Below are 23,243 nucleotides of genomic sequence, written 5' to 3'. Positions count from 1 at the left end.
TTTATATTTTATTCAAAGACAGGATCTGCATGAGTTGTTTAGGACTTCGATAAATTACTGAATCTGAACTTGAACTCATCATCCTCCTGCCTCAGTCTCAGGAGCTGCTGGGATTACAGGTATACACCACCACACCTGGCAGATAAATCATTTTCTTACAATGGGTTGGAGGTAGAATCAAGAAGACATGGATTTGAAGCTTAATTATCCAACTCTAAATTTCATGTTACCTTTCTGACAATATGAACATTTATTTTGAAAGACCATGCTGAATTATAAAAGATTAAAGGAGCTGATACATGTAAGATAGACAACACAGTGTCTAATGCCTACATGTAGCTGTTCTTCCTCAATCAGACAGGTTTTCTCAACCTACATACACACACCCCTACACTCCTATTTCACTATAATTCCTGACTCCAGAAATATAGAAACTCAGGCTTATGAATATAAAATTGAATTATAGGAATCAAAATCGCAGAATATTTTTGCTAGAAAGAACCTTAGAAGTAACAGAAGTTCAAGTTTCAAAATGAGGAAATGAAGAAAAAGAGGCTTAGTATATCTATCCCAAAGGCATAAAGCAATTTAATGGCAATGATTGTTTTAAACCCCAGGGCTCCTGACTAACTGGCGGTCTTATCCACAGAAGGCCCTGTAGAGATGGCTTAGTCTCTGATTGTACTTGTCAAGGCCCAGGGATGGGGAGTCACCTTCCCAACACCTTGCAGAATTAGTGTCAGGGCCCAGACCAGATGCCAGCAGTGTTCCATGGAATTCCTAGTACTACCTGAGTTTTTCTTTACCAAATAGACAAGAATTCTATCTACTGTGTACTGATCTGGAATATGAGAGTGTAGACTTACAGGGGGGAAAAATGTGTAAAACAGCCCTTGAACGTGCCTTCTCTCTTCCACCTTAGACCTCATCAATTACAACCACCTGTCAAATTCGGGCTGAAGATCTACTTTCATAAAGAACTCCCAATCACCCCATCCCTGTCAGTCATTTTCCCTTCTGATTGACAATTATAATCATACCCATCCAAATTAGAATCTCATGATATATTCTTGTTCCATTTTCAAACACCAGAGTCCTATCTAATCTACATGATTGATTGACTATTTGAGGCAACAGGCGAGCTCTGCACGTCCTTCTTATTGTCTGCAAGTTGAGCACACTGCTGACATGCAAGAGGCTCTCAGGAACTTCTGCTGTGTTGTGTGGGCTGCTGAATGTTCCTTTACATATGTATGGGTTCATTCATTTCTTCATTGCCCTCTAAATGTAAATTTCACCTGTTTTTTATATCACCATATTCCAAGTTCCTTCTAAAACAGTTCTGGGTACAAAATAGGTACTCAGGCAATAATGATTAAATAAATGAATAATTCATTAAACAGAACCTTGTTCAGCAACTCCTAAATATCAAGCACTGTGCTAGATATTTACATGTCCCTAAAATATTCTGAACACCAGATTTTCTACCTCCCTCTTCTTCTTTTTTAAATTTTTTTTATAACTTTTTATTTTATTTATTTATTTTTATGTGTTTTAAGGATCCGACCCGGGGCTTTTCATGTGCGAGGTGAGCGCTTTACCACTGAGCCATAACCCCAGCCTCCCTCCCTCTTCTTAAGTACAACCTGTTCACCAACTGAAGGAGTTTGCACTTGAAGGATGACTGATAAGTGACATTTGAATTATTGGATTCTAGAAGGATTCATAGAACCCTACATCTGTCCTTCAGTTGTATGTTCTGTGCCTACAGAGAGAGACCCCCAAATAAAGAATAATAGTAGTCGATAAATTCTATAATACAGATTGATGAAAGGGGAATTTAAAAAATACAGAGGAAAATTGTTTCTTAGCCTTGCCTGATTTTGTCTACAGAGAACATGATTTCTGACTTGTACTTAGCCTCTGGTTTAAAAGATGGAATGACAGAGGACATCTATAAGAGCAAAGAAATACTGGTTCTGTTACATTTGCACTCACCCTCGGCCACATCATCGTCCACGGTTAACTTTAGGCTTTTTCCTCTCCGCACCACCCGAACGGTGTGCCACTCGTTGTCATTGAGCTTCTGCCCTGCATACAGGGTCTCAGGTCCTTTGCCTAAGGATGGTGGTAAGGGCCAGAGTCAGAATCAGTTCTCCAAGTAGTGCTCACAGCATCAGGGGTGTCAAAGCCACACTGGTGCACATGACCCATGAGTATTCAAGAAATTGTGTCCCTCCCATAGATCCAACAGGATCCTCCATAAAGGTCCCCAGGAGCAAAAGTCTCCATTCAAACGGAAAGGACAATCACAAAGTAATAAAAGAAATAAGTTCCCTCCTTTATAGATACAAGGTTTTCCAGTACCAATGGCTCTAAGAGATGATTCATAGGAATCAATAGTCAGCTGTCCTTTATTTCTCAAAATAATAGATTCTAAATAAATTTCTTGAAAATACAGGAAATTCATCATAATTGTTTTTAGAATCATTTGGTGATTTAGGCATAATACACCAGTCTGGCTTCTAGGAAATACCCACCAATCGGATGAGAAAAGAACTCTGTAACATATATGGCCTTAACATGACATTTCCATTAACCACAGGGTGCTTCAGAAGTCAGTGACCACAGAAATCACCACTGTAAACAGCATCATAGAAATAATGTCAACCCCCCCCCATTATAAATAATGCTCCTGAAGGGAATGTGAAGGGGCCTAGACTTATCTCATTGCTCATCTTCCTCCAAAAAGATCTAAATGCTTACAACATGAAATAACATAAAATTCAAACATGATTCTTTTTAGGTCAAGAGAATGTTTCCAATAAGGAAAAGAATAAACTAAGTTGTCTCAAGAGATCCATGTTCAAGATGCTCAAGACGCAATTCAAGTGCACACCATGAAGAATCAGGAGCAAGAGAAAATTGTAGTAATTGAGTGCAAAAGATGGAGACATGGAGGCATTAAAACAATCCAGTGAACAAGGAGAAAAACTGTCATGTTACATGAAAATGTGTGTCATCATTAAACTGAGATGGAAATTTCACAAAGAACATTGTCTGGAATCCCAGGATTTAGACCAAGTTTCTTTTTTCTAAGTGGATAACTGAGCCCATGCAGAAAGATGCTGATTAAATATTTCTGAATTAATAAATCAACATACAGAAAGCCCTACCTCTGAATGTGATTTAAGTATGGAATATATAAATGGCCAATGTATCTTTACAGATACCATGTGTCTGAGATATTTTGGCTGAGATACCTGCTTTTTGAATACGTAATGAGTATATGGGAGATTTTTGGTAAACGTTGATAAAATTTAATACATTTATCTAAGTAATTTTGGAAGCTTTACATATCTTTCACTACCTAGTCCCCACTCATCTATCCCAAAGACTGAAGGTATTATATACTATTTAGGAAAGAAAAAAGGAGTATCTCTTGGGTAGAATCTCTAGGTAATTTTCAACTGATCCTTTTGATTTTGAGTAATGAGTATTTGAATTTTTGCTGGTCATTAAGATTATGGTAGTATTTCTTGGGAGAAATTCTCCAAAAAATTAACAAACATTTAAAATGAAAAAATATATATATTTTAATTACAATATTTACAGCTAGTAATTTATCTTTAAAATTTTTCAGAATCTATACACACCTCAAATGAAATCCAAGTTAAGAAGAATTCTAAGCATTCATTGAAGAAATGTAAAGAGGACCCAATATACTCCAAATGACGACATGAAATCATTCAAGGAATCTTTAGGGAAAATAATTCTATTATAAACCATATTGTAGTCAACCTCAGCTTCTCTTACTTTATGAGGATCCTTATCTGACTATCACCTAAAATTTAAAACTTATCCTATTTTCCCTACATTTCAACACATTAGGGAGTATCTTTAAATTCCAGTCTTAAGACTGATGGAGCAGTCGCTTTAAAACCGCAAACCAAGAGGGCATGGGAAGAAAATGGACCACCTCATGTGGTTGCTTTACAAAGAGAACAGATGTTCTCAGAACAAACAAATCTGCCTTTGTGTTTGTATGCTTTTCTTTTCTTTGTTCTACATGCAAATGCCTGAATAAGAAAGAAGAGAGTAAAGAAGGCTGAAGAGAATATTGGCTACGGAGGCAGAACTGCTACAGATACAAGTTATTTAAAACATCTCTCCAAGATACCATCTGTTGTTCAGGCAAGTTTTTGAATATCCCTTAATTTTTATGATTACAGACAAGATAAAAAGGAGAATCATGAACACAAACACGGTTGGTTTGGGGACACTACTATGTAAGTATCATATTAGCTGGAGTTGTAAAACAAGTTTTGCATCTTTCAAGGGTGTTTTAAATGATGTTAACATAATACAGGAACTCAACACATACAGTATCCTGGAAATGTCCACAGGGTCTGATTTAAACAAATGTTTAAAAGTCTTCTAAAACAAATATTTGACTATAAATCTTTAGAATGTGATGGTCTTTGATTAGAAATGAAAAAAAAATTTACTACTAGTTACATTCAATACCTCCAAACACCAATAATTCTCATTAAGAGTGGGAAAAACAGCTGCACCTATCCTGTTGAAATGGCAAGCGACATTACTCAGTATTTATTTTCAAACGATAAGCAAATAAATCCGAGCTTTTGTAAGACTCTCAGTATCTACAAGAACGGAACTAATGTTTATCCTTAATCAAGCCAAAAGCTCTACACTTCCTACCAGAGAAAAAGTCATTTTTTACATTCAGCAGGAAATCCAGGCAAATAGAAGGAATAAAGCTGATCTGTGGCCCAGGAAACTGGGTTGATAAGTAATACAAGAGGCATTGCCAGTTGATGGCTGGAACACACACAACCTGCTATGTGTTCAGAGCAGAAGGATGTGGTCCAGGGAAGATGTCCCCTGGCAGATACCAGCAAAAGCCAGTGAAGCACCATTAGCAGAACAATGAACTTAAGGAGTTCTGCCCGGTGATTTCAGGCACAAGAAATCCTTTGATTCTCTTCAGACTGATGGATATAAGCATCTTGCACTCTTTAGCTGAACTTCCCAGGAAATGATACTCATTCCAGGTAATAAAGAAGCAAAATCACAGATGATGATTTTGAGATGCAGAAATTTGTGGGAGTGGAGTGTTGAATTCTGTTCCATCATAGAAGCAAGAGTCTTGAGTGCATCCTGGGAGCAAGACATCAAAGCACTCAATGCAGCCTGGCTGAAACCCAGGTATCGACTCGACACCTTGTAGGAGGGAAGCTGTGCCTCTGGGAAGGTGGTCTAATTCCCCAAAGGAATGGGAGAACATGGATAAGCTTGTTTCCTTGTCCTAACCACAAGAGCCCTCTGAAAGTCCTATTTCTTCAAGAAGCCAGAAATAATAATAAAATCAAAATGAAACATTCTTGAGAAAAGTTCACGTTGAGAGAAAAATCACTGCTGATTACTAGGAGGAAGATAACAGATAAGAGCAGATTTTTCCCTTCTTTGGGCTGATAAGAAAGGGAATATAAGGTAAAAATGATATTGGAGCATTTCTAAATGCACACACCTTCACAAGGTAGACTGGATTTTAATTATTTCTAACCTATTTAGACTTTTTAAAACCAGATGGGCCATATTGCATAAATTTGTCATTCCCCCCAGGAGCAATATAGACAGTGAAACTATAAGTTACCCCTGATATACATTTGCTTGCCAATATATTTCTAAGATCTGACCCAACCAACTAAATCAGATGGTTTTGCTCATATGCAGGGAGTAGAAATTCCTTCCATCTGCCATAGGGCTGTTTCCAAAAGTGGCCAGTGAACATTTGGAAACTTCCTTGTTTGGGTGGGGATAGGACAGGGGAGGGGGACACCTGGAGGGGGACACTTTGCCTTACCTTGACATCTTTCTATTTGTGCAAAAGAGGAAAAAGAACAGTAACTTGATTTCCCTTGAAAATGTGTTCCACATGAGTCCAAATTCCCACAGTGCATACAAAATATTACATATAAATGATATGGTAAATAGATGCTCAGAGTGATTGAACTGTGTTAGATTTAAAGAACAGCAAAGATATTATAAAGAGAAAACTTACCTTTTTTTTCCACCTGCACCCTTGAGTAGGCTAGCTGAGCTGTGACTCCCATTTTACTAAGCCCATAGCACCATAAATTTTATCAGGCATCATCCCCAGAGACAACAGATCAGGTGAGAAAAGCAGGGGTGGAGAGGAAAAAGATCAGGACTAAAGAGGAGGAGGAAGACCAGGAGGTGGGAAAAAAGGATTTTTTTTATTCTCTGCCCACAAAATTTTAGGTTCTGGTTTCTTTCTTTGGATTCATAATCCATAAGATATCGAGAAAGTGTTGAGTTTGATTTGGATAAACTTATTTTTCACAATCTTATTTTTAAAGATGTGTTTTCAATACATGTTACATCATATCATTTTTAAAGCTGGTTTGGCAAAGCACGGCAACTAGATAATCCCTTCTCACTGGAGTCCTCCTGTGGCAAGAAGTACGGCTGTTTCCTACACTAGGGGTGCAAGGCACCATGAGCTTCTGCAAAGTCTTCTCTCTCGCACTGGTCTCCCAGCCAGTGTGAGAAAGACCAGTGGCCAGGCTGTTAGGCCTGAGCACATACATCCTCCTGGAGACCCTGCTTCTGCTTGAAACTCACTTAAAACACCACCACTATTTATCAGGATTGAACAAGCAAACTCACCATCGAGCTCCTATATATGACATGCCACCGCAGACTGCCCAGCCCCACCTCCCTATGGCTCACCTCCACCAACTCTTTTGGAGTGCAGAGACTGTCTACTCATATATTTAAAAAAACAGTAATTGAGGATCACACATGGGACCAGGCGCAATTTGGGGCACAGCAGATATAAAACAGGAGAGGTGCCTGTCCTTATGAGATTGCAGACTAGGGTGGGTTGAGGGAATGTGAGGGGCATGACACAAATTAAGGAATGTGACATAAGTACAGATAGTATTGGGTTCTACGAAGAAAATAAAACTGGGTATTTGAGAAAAAGTGGTTGGGGTAGGAAGTAGGGATAGGAAATTGGCTACTTTCTAGAATGTTCTGGAAAGGGATCTCTGAAGCAACTGTGTCCTTTCTGTCCAACATCAGACACAGTTTATGCCAGCTTCTGACAGCTTCCTATAGCTGAGACACGTGAGCCACAGGTTCACTGCTCCCCTAATTTTCATAGTACAGTGTTAATTTGGGCCTTAGGCCCCCCGCTCTCTAGTGAGGATACTGATGATGCTGGATTGCTGCAATCTTTCTCCCCCCACCCACACACACACATCTGGCTTCCTTTCCCTCTCCTTCCCTCCCTTTCTACCTTGCATAGTCAGTCCCCCCGCACTCTAGACCATGCCTTATAACCTATTTATCCGAGATAAGAAAAAGGAGCGTCTCAATTTCAAAACAGAGTGAATCTGGGAGATATATTTCCAAATTCATAAATGGCTCCACCAAGGATGAGAAGGAAACTTGCTCCCAATTTACTGCCCAACCTCTACCTTAAGCCACAAATTTACAGCCTGCTCAGCAGTGGTGCACTGAGGACAGTCTCAAGATTTCTTGCAATGATCTCTCTCCATGAAGTCACTTTTTAAGAGATGAGAGCAATTTGCTCAGAGATCAGAAGAAAATTTGTCTTTTGGAGATATTGTTTCTACACCTATTTAGAAGAAAAAGTCATCCATATAATAGAGCTTGTCCGACTTTTGCTATGGTAAGATCGTACATCTGTGGTATAATACAAATTAGACCTTATTGATGATTTAAGATACTCTAGTGCTTTAGGTCTTTCTATGTAATCTTACTAGCACTAAAGACAGATTTCAAGGACGAAGGAGATTAAACCAAAGAGATTTTAATCAGGACATGCCCTAGAATCTTCCACACCGCAAACTCCTAATAACTTTCCAACTTAAGTCTGTTTCTTTGTGAAGTGACTCTTTGTTCAAGAAGGAAGAATCAATATCCAACATCATAATATATATAATTATCATTATATATGTAATTATGAATGAAAAGGCCTAGAAAATACTTAATTTTTTCACTTGTATTGTAGGTTTGGTCTTGTTTGCATGAACATCTACACCCTTCAAGGAGAATATGCTACCTTTGTGATCTCCAAACACTAAGCATAGTACTTTGCACCAAGAAGGTGCTCTGTGTATAGAAACAAACACACACAAACACAGAAAGCACACACACACATACACTGCGTTTTAGCAATAGGCTAGATTGGATAAAACCAGGAATGTATTCAATAGAGTAACACATACATGTAAATGAATTTATAAGTGAATACAAAGCAATACATGAATAAATTAATGAAAGCAAATTTGTTGAATGGGGAAGAAGAAACAGAAGGGGAGCAGAGGAGAGTTGCACAGTGCATTTTGGCAGTAGAAAGAATTAGATAAATTTGGAGTTGAAATATACCAGAAACCCTAAATGAAATTAAGTCACTACAGTTTTCTTTTAAATATATATTTTGTCCCCAACCAGAAAAAATGTAGCCTTCTTGGAAACTAAAGGGAGCAAGCACAGCTGCTTTGCACACAGGATCTTATTTAATTTTATGAAGCTGGTATAATATACCCCAGCACTACAAACCAAGGGGCAGAGCAGGATCTGCAACTGCCAGATCACACAATTATGTGTGGTCACACTAGTCAGTCTGCAAATAGTCCTCATTGTGCTGTGTTACTTTATGACCCTGAGTTGTCCACTCTAGGGATTTAAGAAGAGTAAGGTGAGGCTGGGTTAAAAAAAAAAAAGAAACAGAAAATGGGAGAATATTTCTAAGCATTAAATAGAAAATCTAATTTTGGGGTGCTAATGAAGAGTAGGACATGATCTGGTTTTGTTCTTAATGTATTTGCAAGACTAGGATACAGACCTAACATATGGTATCTGTTCATAGAGATAAAAGAAGTTAAATGTGTATGTTTGAAATAAACATAAACATTTTAAAATATTGCTGTATTTGTGAGCACATGCAACAGGCACTTTGGTTTCTGGCATTACATCCCCACAGCCAACCTCAGATTTCAGACACAGCAGCAGGTGACAGTTACTGTGAGCTCAGGCACAATCTGATGGCCCCTCATCTCAAGCAGGGCCAGTCTACAGTCCTTCTCTGTGCCAGGGCACAAAGCTCAACTCAGTGAGGGCAGGGGCCATGGGGGGACTGGCAAAGAATGAGGAGATGAAACTCATGGATAGGTACCCCAACTTCTGTGTTTTAGGCACCCAATGTCAACAGCACTCCAACTCTCCACCTCTTCAGTGCTCACCGCAGAAACCTTGGGGCTAAGTGTGCACATCAGTGCTTCTTCATGCACTGCTCACTCGCCCTCTTCCTCCACTAATGCTTTTGGAATCCACTCCCAAATATACCCTGATGCAAGGCTTTGTCTCTGATTCTGCTCTCAAGGGAAATCAGAAGATCATTTTCACAGAACTGTTTTCCATGCAGAAACCTCAAATGTTATAATAACCCTAGGTAACATTAGTTGCTAGAATGAGATTGTGTGTGTGTGTGTGTGTGTGTGTTGGGGATGAAACCCAGCACCTTGCACAACATGGGCAAGTGATCTACCACTGAGCTACACTTCAGCCTTAGGATGAGATTCAGAGAGATTAAGTGATCGTGCAAGTTCACAAAGCCATTACAACGTTCTGGAAATAAAATCCAGAAGGTAGGCTTCCTGACTCCAGGATGATGCTCTTCCCATTCATCTATATATTAGCTGCCTGAAGTTGATGAAGTCCATGTGGACAGTGGAAAGTAATCTGCTATTAGCATTCAGTGTGCAGTGCAGGTTCAGGTGCTGTGGTTGTACAGTACAGTTGACCAGCTCCTGAGGTTGTGAGAAAGTGGCCTCAGTCTCTGAGGGCCATCATATGGCTTTCCACTGTGAACTATGCAGGATTTCTGAGAACATGTGATGACCATTGTTAGTAAATGCTTAGGTCTATTCAAGACAGAACCTAAGAGATAGAGTCTCTTTACCCATAGTCCCTTCAGGCTCTGTATAGATCTAAATAATCACCACTTTCTAAAAAGGGAACTCTATTCTAAATATAAAAATATAATCAGTCCATTTGGAAAGCATTCTAAGACAAATAGTTCTGTGCAGACAGTGTTTCAATCCTCAGGTTGCATCATCTCCTTCCCACAACAGAAAATATTAAACCTAAAGCAAGAATGGGGAAAGACCGATATTTGCACCCTGCCTCTTTGGAATGATAACTACATATGGCCTATGGTCTCATAAATTTAATGACACTAACTGATCACCCACTGTGGACAGAGGCAGTTCCACATGAAATGGTTTTCTCACCTGGATAGACTCTTATCTTCTTAATGGTTGGTTTATGCAACCAGGCTATCCAGGAGACTGGATGAACAGACATATTACTCTTTTCTGGTCCTAGTTCACTAAAGGATGATTTTTCTCTTCCATAAAATAATATGTATGAAGGTTTAAAAAGAAGAGAAATTATAGCTTTTCTTCTCACTAGAAATATCAACTCTCTATAGTACCCACTAAAATAAAACTTGCAAGACAGCACATTGAAAAAAATTAAAACCAGAACATTAACGAAATTATAACAAGAGTGTTTTAATTCAAATGTATTTGTCCCCTTTAAATACTTACATGCAACTGACTCAAAGGCAGCAAGTGCGCCCACAGGCAGACAAGGCATGCAAACCAGCTACCTTAGAAAACATGGCTAATATCCATATGCTGGCTTTGTCTCTTTATGCAATGGTGTGAGCACAGCATAGAGGTAAACTTCAGGCTGTTGATTGCTTTATTCATGAACCCTGAATTCCTCAATAAACCAGAGTCATCAAGCAGAAGGAAACTGTTCTTATTAAAGAAGGTAAAATACCACCTTGCTTCCAGGTTATACTAAAGAAGATGAGTTTAATAGTTCAGAAGCGGGCTGTGGAAGAACATGTACTGAGCATGTGTGAAGCCCTGGAATTTAATCCACAGCATCACACACACACACACACACACACACACACACACACACACACACAGGAGCCACTTTGTGGGCATTACGTAAAGTTCTAGGGTTGTGACAGTTAAAAAGACACACACTACTGCTCTTAAGGAATTAACAGTCCACTGGGAGATTGCCCAAACACCAACTGAGCAGGAGCAACAGGGACAGAGGTGCCCTGTTGGTGGAGCATGTGGCCCACCTGTAAGCTTGAGTCATCAACTTTCTCTTTACATTTTCATGTAGGATTACATAGCAACTGTAAGGCATAGGCCAAGATGTACATTTCTGTATCCCTCTCAATTCTTAACAGTTAACAATATGCACACTAGATTCTCAAAGTTCAAAAGTGAATAAATAACTGCAGTTTCTCAAACTTGCATTAGATCCTTATAAGCATAGATAATATGTACAACTTACTGAGCACTGGTCACTTGACACCTTTCTGGGTGATTTACATATTACCTTATTTATTACTCACATGAACCCCAAAAGAATGTCATAATTGGTTTCATTATTTTCTATCCACTCAGTCTCTTCCTATTAGGTCCATCCATTCTGGGGGATTATATTTCCTGGGTCATGAAGTCAGGCATTTTGTATGACTTGCTTCATAGTCAAGGACATGTGAGTAGAAAAAGCTTAGATAACTTAAAAGAAACTTTAAGAGCCATCACATGGCTCTTTACTCTTTTTCGCGAATTTACAATGCCAAAGATTGGAGCTGCTCCTCAAGTAAGGGTCCAGCAAGGAAGAGAACATGCAATAGTACCGCAGCAGAATTAGATTAATATTAATGTGGGTGGAAACACATGTCTGGTTTTCAAGTCACTAAAGTTCAGAGATGCATTTGTCACTGCAGCATAACCAAACTGACTGATACATAGGTCATATTAATGTCAATAACATCCATTTGAGGAAACTAAAACAGAAAGAAGTGCAATTAACTGTTGGAGGTCACATAAGTCATAAATATGGAATCCAGACAACTTGGGTCTGTTTTGCCCTTAATTACTATGTTATAAAGCTTCTATCAGCAGAGAAAGGCACCATAGATAGCTATAAGACACAAAGATTAAACCTCACATTGAAATATTCTGTACATGACCCACAAGATAAAGAATATAAACTATTAAATCAATGTATACATTACATAGGGTTATAATTTCTAGGTGGACAGGAAATGAAGAAAGGCAGAAAAGAAAAAGGCGGCTAAAAATTGGGAGAAGAGAAAAACCTAAAGAGAAAATGACAGGGAAGAAAGATTAAGAGAAATCTAAGGATTTGTCAAATTGCTGAGAGTTCAATTTCTCTTCTGGAAAAATAAAACTCCTAAGATTTTTAACTTTAAAATGCTTCCAGAACATAGAACGAAAGAAAAATATTTAGAAGTAATGTACTTTGGAAATAATCTGGTTACTTTTCCACTTTAATAAAATAAAGTCCTCTGTGATCTACATAGGATGACAAGTGACACAAGTCACTCATGGGAGCTGAGGATGTCACCTAAATTCTTGGTATACTCTTGTCATTTCAGATTTTTCAGAGCTCTCAAAGAGTAATATGGGCCAGTGTCTCTTGCATTTGAAATATTAGAAACTACATATATGGATAATGTTGAGAATTCAGATTCTAGAGCTCCAGTCTCAGCAGGTCTGACTTAGAGGATCTGGGATGGACTTTATGAAATGTCATTTTAATAAGCCCACATATTCCCGATACAGGTTGAATTAATTTTCTGAGGTTGTTGCAACAAAGAGACATGGGTTTGGTGCCTTATGACAACAGAAACATATCTCTAACAGTTCTGGTGGTCAGAGTCTGAAATCAAGGTATCAGCAGGGATATGAAGGCTTGAGGTAAGAGTATTTCCTTGCCACTTCCTAGCTTTTGGTGGCTTCTGACAATGCTTGCTGCTCCTTGGGTTATAGCTTGGACACTCCAAACTTCACTCCATCTTAACATGGCATCCTCCTGGGTATGCCCTCTTTTCATGAGGACACTAGACATTCCAGTAAGGCTCATTCTAATTCAGTGTGAGTTAGACTGACTACATTTGCAAAGACCCCACTTCCAAATAAAGTGACATTCTGAGGTTCCAAGTGGACAGGAGTGTTTAGGAGATCTATTCAACTGTTCAACATGGTGGTTTTCAGACCATACTTTGGAAAAATAGAGAAAGATGCTTCATTTGAGTGAAGTAAGTTCTAAGGTCCTACATCTTAGAAGGAATTTCTGACTCCCAGTCCAGCAATCTCTACACTGCCAACTTTATCTGTGGTCTACTACAGGTTTATGAACCTTGACTTTTGAAGCCAGAAGCTACAAGTACTTTGATCTATATCCCAAAAGAAATTAGGAAAAAGAGTTTTATCAGGTTACACTCCATTGGCAAATATTCCCAAATTGGATGCTTTTGACATTGTAATCTTGATCAGTCTCTATTGTCCTATAGCAGTTCCATTCCCTTCCAACCTATACTGTAACTCATAGGGAAACTTTTGAAATTCTTTCTTATCACCACCTTCCATTCTATCTCCCTTGGCTCCCTGATCACCACTCCTAATAGTTTCTCTCATGGTTTGATAAATTGCTTTTTCAGTTATCTATATTCTTAACTATATTGGAGGCACCCTGAAAACTGGGACTAAAACTTCCATCTCTGCATCTATGTACTTAGGGGACACTTGTTGAATGCAGGAATGAAATCCCTCCCTTGAATCCACAAACTTAACCAAAGCTTTCCTTCCATTACCCATGGAAAGGACTCTCACCTTAAGACTCAATCTTCTCACATCTTCTTCCTTCTTTGGAATTTTATTTTAACAATCACCTTCCCTTTCTTCTACCTTCAGACATCTCTCTGTAAGCTCTTTCCTTTAGGTACCCACTCCCAGAAGCCCTCCTCTCCACAAAGCCTCTTCTGCCTGGTTTGCTCTCTTCATTCCCAGTGACACTGTAGACTGGCCCACAGCAGGAAGCTCATCCTCTCAGACTCCACTTTATCTCAGTTACTACTTCTGGGCATTGATCTCACCTGCCTTCCGAACTCACCCCAACAATATTTTAGCACCTTGTTTTTCTCTCTACTTCTCTATATTAAAACTAATACTCTGAAAATTGCCAAAGCCTTCCAGTCCGATAACCATTAAACTTCACTCACCACTCCCCAAATCAGCACCATGACACTCAAGAGTTTTCTACATTCTTTAACTTTTATATGAAGCTCCCACCCCTAATTCCTGCCTCTCCCTCTGTGTGTGACCTGATTCCAGTTTTCCTTAGAGTTCTAGCCTCTGTTTTCTTTCTTTTCACATGCATTACTCCCTGAACCCACCATAAGACATGAACAATAATTTGATCTTTGATTTGTCTTTTGCCAATCTGTGTTTCTCTTCTCAACTCTGTTTTGGTATTTTAAGTTTTTCCAGGTTATTTCCTAGACACCTCTTATTTCAACAGCCTGCTCTCTCCTCCAGTATCTCACTTAGCCTCATTCCCTCAAGATATTCTATTCATTTTTTTTCTTTATATGTTAGTGGGACTACTTTCCCATTTTTATAAATTTGGCAGATTGCTAGGTCTCAATTCTACTTGGAAAAAAATCATTTCACATGCATAATTCAGTGAACTTCAGTCAATTTGTTATTGCTAATTTCCAAATCTTTCACATGTAACATGAGCACCAGAGGTTCTCCAGTTGTGGACCACTCACAGTGGCTCCTGTGGCTAGAAGTAGAGGTTCAGTTTGAGGACAGAAAGAAGTGAAACATGGTTTCTTGTTGTCATAGGAAAGAGTAGAATGAATCAATAGCAGGACTTAGGAAGTTTGAAGGTTGGTGATAAGCTAGTTTGTGGGGAAGAGAAAGGGGCATTCTAAGCAGATCAATTGTGAGGCACTTTAAAAAGTTTGAAGGATATATGGTAGGTCCACACTTGAAGGAAAGAGCTTTGTGCAATTTGTTGGGTCGATTCACCTTGGACAAGATCATTGCATTGGCTACGGAATCTATATTCTGGATTGCTATGCTATATTGTCTCCTCAGATCACTATCTACTAAGATGACCTATTACCACCAAACCTGACACGGGTCTACTGTGGACAGAACACAGCCTCACAGTTTTCTCTACACTCTGACCCAGAAGCAAGCTATTTCCAATTTTCCAAAACCTTCTCTCTTTTTTTTTTTCTCATAGTAGGCTTTTGAACGCAAACTCTAAAATAGGATCCTTGTCCATTTCAGAGAACTGGACAGTCCAAGAGATAGCATAGGGATGCCACCTTCTGGATTCATGATGAATGTGTCCATGGTGGTTAGGACTTCAGACAAGGGCTATGTGACTAATGCTACTTCTGAGGAACAAAGGGGAAGGTTTGGGGAAGCAACTGCTAAAGGAACTAGAGATGTTTCTTTGAATTGATACTCAGGTTAGGTGACAATGAGGTTGAATGGGTGAGGCAACAGAGGAATTCCAGGATAAGAAAAGGCATGTGGGTCCTCATAACACTAAGGGAGGGAAAATTTATATATCAGGGTATTTGATTATTCAGTGAGCTCACATTGACTGATCTGGCTAATGTCTGGGAAGAACACAGTATTTCCCAGTGGGATTCAAGGTGAGTCATCATTGTTTTGGCAATGTATTTCCCCTTGATTTTGAGTTGATGCTGGCCAAATCTAGTCTGAGTCCTAGAGATTATAATCACTCAACATGTATTTATATGAATGCATATAAAAATAGCTTATGGATATTTCAATTGAAATTTAAATTGGGAATCAAACACTATTGTCTACCATGGAAAAAGGGAGAGAAGGTGGTTATATGCTTATTGCATCTAAGTATCTTGTTTGAGGCTGTTCCCTGAGCACCATAATCCTAGCAATTATTCCTGCAATAGGGTAAACTGATATAGCACCCTTGGAACAAGAAGGACAAGTTCTAATATGCAGCATGGTACATGTGCCCAATAGATTAGCACTATTTGTTATTACAAAGGCATTTAGTAATAAAAATTCTAGTAATAAGAATAAACAGTACATTGGAAGGAGAAGAGTTCAAAGGAATAAATGAGGGGGAAATAATCTCCATCCATAAGAACTGAATTTTAATATGACAAGTGTAAAAAGTCCTCCTTATTCTAAGAAAAAAATCCACCCAACAGTTACACAATAACACTCATTTATTTGTTATTAAATACTCATTAACTCAATAACTCATCAAATGACTATTGCTCATTTATAATATGCTCAACTTTGGGTAACACCTGGGAACAAAATTATCATCCTTGGATCAAAGTTACTTAGTCTAATGAAGGAGATAGCCACCTAGGTGATCTAATACAGTGTTTTCTGTATTCTAATACCAGTGTGTGCTCTTTATACCTTAGGAATGTAGAGAGAAGGAGTACGTGTGTGTGTACACGTGATCATTGATTTGGGTTTGGGGTAGGAAGAGATAGTGGTGTTCAAGTAATATTTTATAGAAACAGCAAAGATTATGCTCCTTCAGGGATGAGCAGGATCTAGTGATCTAGGTAGATGAGACATGGAAGAACACTCCCTGCTATGTACAGGGACTAAGAGAGCTGGACCAGCTTGGGGATGATGAGAAGTTCCACATGGTAGGAAGTGGAGGGCATTTGGATGAGAGATAGGAGATGAGTCTAGAGAAGAAGCCAGGCACAGATTATTAGGACCTTTGTGTTGTGCTGACAGCTTTGTGTTTTAATTTTTAGGCAAAAAAAAAAACACTTAAAATGTCTTTCCAGGCTGTTTATAGTGTTTGCTGTATTATTGAAGGTTATTTAATTTTGCTTTCGCCAACAACAAAAACAAAGGGGGTGAATAGCTCATAAAATATGTCAAGATAGGACAGCAAATGGGTACTCTCTGAAACCTATGAGAGTAAGTTAAAAAAGCACAAGTGTAATGAGCAAAGATAAAAATAATGGAACAAATAGGAAAGTTACTTGCCCACAAAAAGGGATGACAGTACCGAGTTACCCTTAAATACCTACAAAATTCAAACGGTTTGTGACCAATGACTGCCATATGTAAACTGGTCAACCCTTTGGCAAGACCCATTTGGTCCCATTCTGGCTCCATATTTTTGCTCTGCTTAAGACATAAAGATCAAACCTTCCTCTGGTCATGAGGCTAACTGGCAGTGGCAGCTGTGGCCAAACCTACTTGCACTCTGTCCATTTAGGCTCTGGAGGGATGGCCCTAGATACCTCCCCACTGCTTGCATCCCTTTCTCAACCTCAATTCTAGCTCTTAAACACCCACCGCCCAACCTCAGGGAAGACTGATGACTACTGTGTAACCAAAGGTTCAGGTAGGGTAGTCTTGGTGCACTGTTCTGAATGTGCTCATCACTTACATCTATTTCTCTTTGCCTTTTGCTCTGTGCTTTTAAAACTATTTAATGAACCACTTAGGTTTGCATCTCAATTTGGACTACGAGTGCTTCTGTTCTGTGACCTTTGGGGCAGGCTGTCTGTACTTGAACTGCCATGTGATTTCCCTCATGCTACCAAGAGGGACACAATCAAATGATTATTATCTTAGAAAACAAATCACACTGGCACTTGAGGTGTAAATCCTACAAGCTCAGGAGTAAGGTTAGGGGGCTCAGCAAACCCAACTCCTGCCAGCTCCGTGCAGCCAAGGATATGCCATGTACATTTCTCAAGGGATGTTTAGATAAGAGCTAGAAGTTCCAGGCATGCACAGGAGAAAATGTCCTGGAGAACTGAATTCTTTATCGCTCAACCCAAATCAACTCAACTTACAAAATTCAACAGTCAATGCAAAAGCTGCCTAGAGGAAAAAAATAAACCCCAATGTCAAAAAAAAAAAAAAAAGAGAGAAAGGTTGAGATTTCTGTGTGTCCACCTAGGATTATCTACTAGTCCTGGAGGCCTGGAGCTCACAGAGATAACAGGCCACTAGGATTACAACACAGTTTATAATCTCTCATAAAGACCCTCAGGGTGCCCTTAAGAAATAGAAACCAGTACATTAAAAACGCCAGGTGGGAAACAGGGGTATGATAATACAAATACCTCGTGATCCATAGTGAGCCAGCAGGGTTTGAGAGAGAACACAGGATTTTCAGCTTCAAATTTCTGCTCCAGTAGGTAATAGCTACATGACCCTGGACAAGTGCCTAAATATCTCTCAGCCTCAGTCTTGTCTCCAAGTTGCAAAATAAAGTATGAAGAGGGATAATTAACATAGGAAAAGTGTCTAGTATAGAGTCTCCTCTATATTTCTCCTTTTCATATTCAATTCCATGTACATTGATAAAGGAATAATTAGCAACTCCTATCCTGGCTATTCCAACAGTCTACCCAGATGCCAATAATAATTGATTGTGCAAATGTAAATGCTTTTTCTATTTCTTCAGTCTCTGATTTACACCAATGTTAAAGACACATTCCTTCAAGTAACTTAACAATGCTGCTATGTTGCTAAGGAAACTTCCCTAGAGATAAGCAAGGCTAGCATGGGGTCATTTGGATTTTAAGCAGTCGGGTTTTGGAGAAACTCCAGCAAATTCTCCTCTCAAGGGAACCTTTTTTGGCCATGAGATTTAGGCTGTCTTATATAAGCTTACAAAATTCTAGCAACATCGAGCTCAACCTTAACACCACTATGTATAGTCAGTGTCGTTTTTATGGTCCTATGAGGTGGAGAATTTCCCAGTGATAGCTTTCCTTCCAATTTTGTTATATTCTCACACGATGTCTATTTCTCATTGTTCTTTCATTCTTTTTAAAAATTGTAATATTTTCAGCCTAACAAAAAATCCTATTAGTGTTAGATTCTGAAAATGGGAACATGGGTTTGGGAGGCCATTATCATGTGATGTGCAATTTAGATGGGTAATTTGCCCAAACAATAAAAATGAGCAGCCTTTCTCTCTTCTACTATAAAGGAATATTTCCTCAGATAGTTCTCTGCTGTTTCAAAGAGTGGTGCAATGAAAGAAGAATCTTTTATCGGTAGAGGCATCATCTCCTGCAAGGGGAGGGTCAGTCAAATTACATGCCATTGACATACTGCCAGAATAAATGTAGGTACCTCCAAAACATTTGTGAAGTGACCTTCAAAATGGAGATCACAGGAACTCCAGAAATTTAGAAGGTGCCTTCAAGATGATTGACTACTTCAGTCCTCCTATGTCTTAGATGAAGGACCTTCGTAATGTGGCCAAATTTTCAGAACTAGCAACAGAATGGGTATTCCAGATTCTGGGAAATAATTTTAGCGACCTTTAAAGACAAAAAACTCTTTAGGCGAACAAGCTGGGCCCATAAGACACCTGGTGTTGAATGCTATGTATAATCTCTTCTTTTAAATTGAACCATAATAGACATATGACGGACTACATATTTTTTAAATTACATAATTAGGTAAGGTCAGACAGGTGGGTAGACTCATGAAATCATCACAAAAATCAAAATGAGGAATGTATCGATCACCCACCAGTTTCCTAGTGTCACTTTGTAATCCCTTTCTGTGGCACCTCCCCACGCAATTAATGGTCTGTTTTCAGCTGTCTACTCTAGATTGAAAAAGGAGGTGGGTTTGGAGGAAAAAACACACACATACACACAACACACACACACACACACAGAGAGAGAGAGAGAGAGACTGATAGCCTCTATTTTAAATATGTACTGAATATTTCTTTCATATGGGAAAAAAGAAAAACTAAAAAGTCAAGACAGAAAGAGCTTTGCTTTTCAACTGTAACAAAATACCAGCAAAAATCTCAAAACAAAAACAAAAATTAGAGATGTTGGTGGGATGTAACACAGAAATTCCCAGATAATCAGAAATGTGTACACAGGTCTCCAGAGTCAGCAGAACAGATTCAGGCATCTATTTCAAACCCAACCCGCATGTCCACAGCCCTTTGAATCCAAAAAGATAGGTTTTTGTTGATCTCTGTCACTTACAAACTGCCACAACCTCTCAGTGATATCATGAGCTGAGACAATTCTGTCATGCAAGCCAGGTTTAGTAGTTTTCAAATTCTAATCATAATTAAGTGCCTATGTCTGATGCCTTTTCCCATGTACCCTGTAGCCACCTTTCTTGGCCCAGAGAACATTGAAGTAAATCAATAATTAAGCCCATTATTTTCTCAAACAACACACTTGGGTCTCCACCCTCAGGGAGACTGTTGTGTGCCCAGGGTCCTGGAGTAGAGGCATCACTAGGCAAATTGGAGAAGCAGTAGGTTTGCAATCTGTTCAGGGGACTGGTTTCCTCTCCATAAATAATGTTCTAGGTGATTCAAAGGAGAGAGATTAAAATATTTTAGACCAAGTGTGCAAGGCCACCCCTTGGATTGTCTTTACATGTGTCCCCTCTGGTCTTGCACATACATCTGCCCAAGTTTGAAGCATTGCCTAGAAAATGAATGTATATATGTTTAAAAATACATCATAGTGTTTAAAGAATAAACAATAGAAATACACTGCAGAGTGATAATAAATTTAACAAGTCTCTATTCCAGAGCCAGAAGTTCAGTGTTTCAAGTTTTATTTTTTTTAGTTTTGGGGTTTATTTTATTTTTTCCTTGTTCTCTGGTGCCCTCCTGTGTTCTTTTCTCAAATAGCACTTGATTTACAACACTAGTAAGCTCAAAGAATAGTGACTCTTTGATAGCATAAGTGACCCAATTATATCTCAGTCTTCAGGATGTTTCAAGAAACGCATTCCCGTGCAAATAGTAGGTACTTAAAAGTGGTTGCAGACAACTCCAGACATTTAGTCCATTGCCTGTCAGAGAGTAGATACTTAAAATGTAAAATAAAATTGTCAAATGACAATCTAGTAGACATACATGCAGTTAAGTAGAAGAGTCCATTGTATCTTTTGGGCATTTCCATTATATGCATATTAAATGTATATAATGTGTATACTAAATGTATATAGCATTTCCAAAATGCTTTATTATGTTAGATTATCTTGAACCTACTTTCTAAACTATAACAATAACTATTAAAGTCCTCCATTGATTTTTTCATGCCTTCTTTTATTCAAATATTTATCAATTTTGAACTATGAGCCACAATCTGGTTTTTTTATTGGTTGTTCAAAGCATTACAAAGCTCATGACACATCATCTTTCATACATTTGACTCAGGTGGGTTATGAACTCCCATTTTTACCCCAAATACAAATTGCAGAATCACATCGGTTTAATTGACAGGAAGTCACAAAGAACGGCACAGTTTCTGCTCCAGGGAAACACACAGTCAAGTCAATGGAGACAGTGAAGTGGCCCCACCCCATCAGTGTCAAATGGAACCCACTTTAAAAGAGATATGCATTGTGCATCATTGGATCATGAAGAATAGGCAAAAAAAAAAAAAAAACCTAAAGACCTCTATTTATGCATCCCTGAATATTCTTTTCTTATGGAAAAAAACCTAATTAACAAAAAGAACAGAAAGAGCTTTGTTTTCCAATTGTAACAAAAACCACAAATAAATACACTAAATTTGAGATAATTGGTATCAAAGAATTATAGCTACAAACACTGGAATTGCCTGTAGAATACCTTCTTGTCCCATGCCTAGATTCTGAGTCCTTGAAGGATGAGTGGGTATCTCATATTTGTACAATCCAACAATTTTAAGAACTCTGACTAGCACACAGAAGGTAGCCCAGGTTTTAACTGAGTCACTGCTCTCTTCTTTATATTGGTTTCTTCCTCATTAACCAATTAAAAAAGGAGAAGACTAAAAGAAATATGTAAAAAATCCTCTCCCCACTCTCCTAAGTGAGACACGAGAGCTAAGTTCAAGCCACATTGCACAAATGAGTCCATTTCTTTTTGCCTATCCTCAAGGTCCTTGTCCACTTCCCACATCTCATTGACACAGCATTCATTCCATGGGAATGGCATCATCTAGTGATCTTGGAATAGTTTATCCATTGCAATCAGATTTCCATATTGGGTACTTCAGTCATGTTTATTAACCCTCATCCTTCAGGATTCTTCTAGATCAAACACAAAAATCGGATCAATTTTCAAGGGTCCTTTGCTAAAATCTAAGACCATAAACTGTCATTTCTTTGAGGATGGAGACTTGTCTTTCCTTGTTCCCTAACATATGACTCAGAAAAAAGAGGAATTCAAAAATATTATTGCATTAACCTGAACCCAGTGCTGGCCTAAACTCCTTCTCTGGCCAGAGTCCTAGAGTGACCTCCTCCATGTCTACCTAACTCCCAACTTCATGTTCTTTCTTCTAGTCAAATGGTTTCCTTGGCTCTCAGCATCACGAGCTCTTTCTGCTCTAAGAATCTGCTCTTGACTTCAGTGTTCTTGAGACAATATCTCTGATCACTTGATTGCAATATTGCATTCTGTTCTTCTTGGAATTACAGCAATACCAGCTCCTCTGGGATGTTTTTATCAAGACAACATGGTCTGATGTGGAGAGACTAGTTTTCTCAAAGCTGAACACTGACCTTGGGTTCTACTTCTACTTCTGCTGCTTCAAGTAAAGCACTGAACACTATTTGGGTCTCTACCTATGAAAAGGACTATTAACACTCACAGTCCAGAGCCTTCAAAGTGCTTAATGAATGCTGGCTTCTTGTCCTCACTTCCCCTCTGATCAACATCATTGTTTTTCTTCATATCACAAAGTTCTGGGGTCACTGTATGCAAACTCATTATGTCCTTGTTTTAATTTTCTCTTATTTTCTTATTTGATCTTCTAAGGGCAGAGGCCATTATTTATTTATGGTAGGATGAGTATTAATTAGTATTTTAGACATTCTGCTGTGATTGATTCTTTAGACCATGTCTCCCAACAACCAACTCTCTTGCCCAATCCTGCTTGACAGCCCATGAAACTGACTTGTTCAAATGAGATCTTCATTAGTTCCATATCCAAATAATCTGAAAAATCACAAGAGGCGACACTAGTTCTGCCTTACAGTGAAGGATACCTTAAAAATAGATGATTTCAAGCTGTGAATCAATTATAGGGTGAAAGTCAAAACTCTTGTGTATGTGATTTGTGTTGATAATGCCATCATCATATGCCCTTGATATTGCTTATGAAAATATTTTTGTTAAACCACTTTAAATAGGTCATCAAGATGTCTCTCCCCTTAATTCTTACTATTCAACTCACAAGTTATGAATTTCCCAGTTTTCAC

General features: G+C 38.6%; 1 protein-coding gene across 37 annotated transcripts in view; it reads right to left on the bottom strand.

The window, feature by feature from the left end:
• Window positions 1-23,243, bottom strand: part of Nrxn3 (neurexin 3) — a 1,549,271-nt gene that overhangs the window by 814,257 nt on the left and 711,771 nt on the right. For all 37 annotated transcript variants that reach the window (XR_013439170.1, XR_013439171.1, XM_078050614.1 and 34 more), the window contains one exon: window positions 1,999-2,118. Coding sequence is in view for 35 of the 37 variants with exons in the window: in XM_078050614.1 (XP_077906740.1) it covers window positions 1,999-2,118 (120 nt within the window). In the remaining 2 variants the exon portion in view is untranslated. The remainder of the gene's footprint in view (window positions 1-1,998; window positions 2,119-23,243) is intronic.

The sequence above is a fragment of the Ictidomys tridecemlineatus genome, chromosome 5, assembly GCF_052094955.1.
Source record: "Ictidomys tridecemlineatus isolate mIctTri1 chromosome 5, mIctTri1.hap1, whole genome shotgun sequence".
Lineage (NCBI taxonomy): Eukaryota > Metazoa > Chordata > Mammalia > Rodentia > Sciuridae > Ictidomys > Ictidomys tridecemlineatus.
Note: the sequence above shows the minus strand (reverse complement) of the source record. Positions and strands in the feature narration are given on the sequence as shown.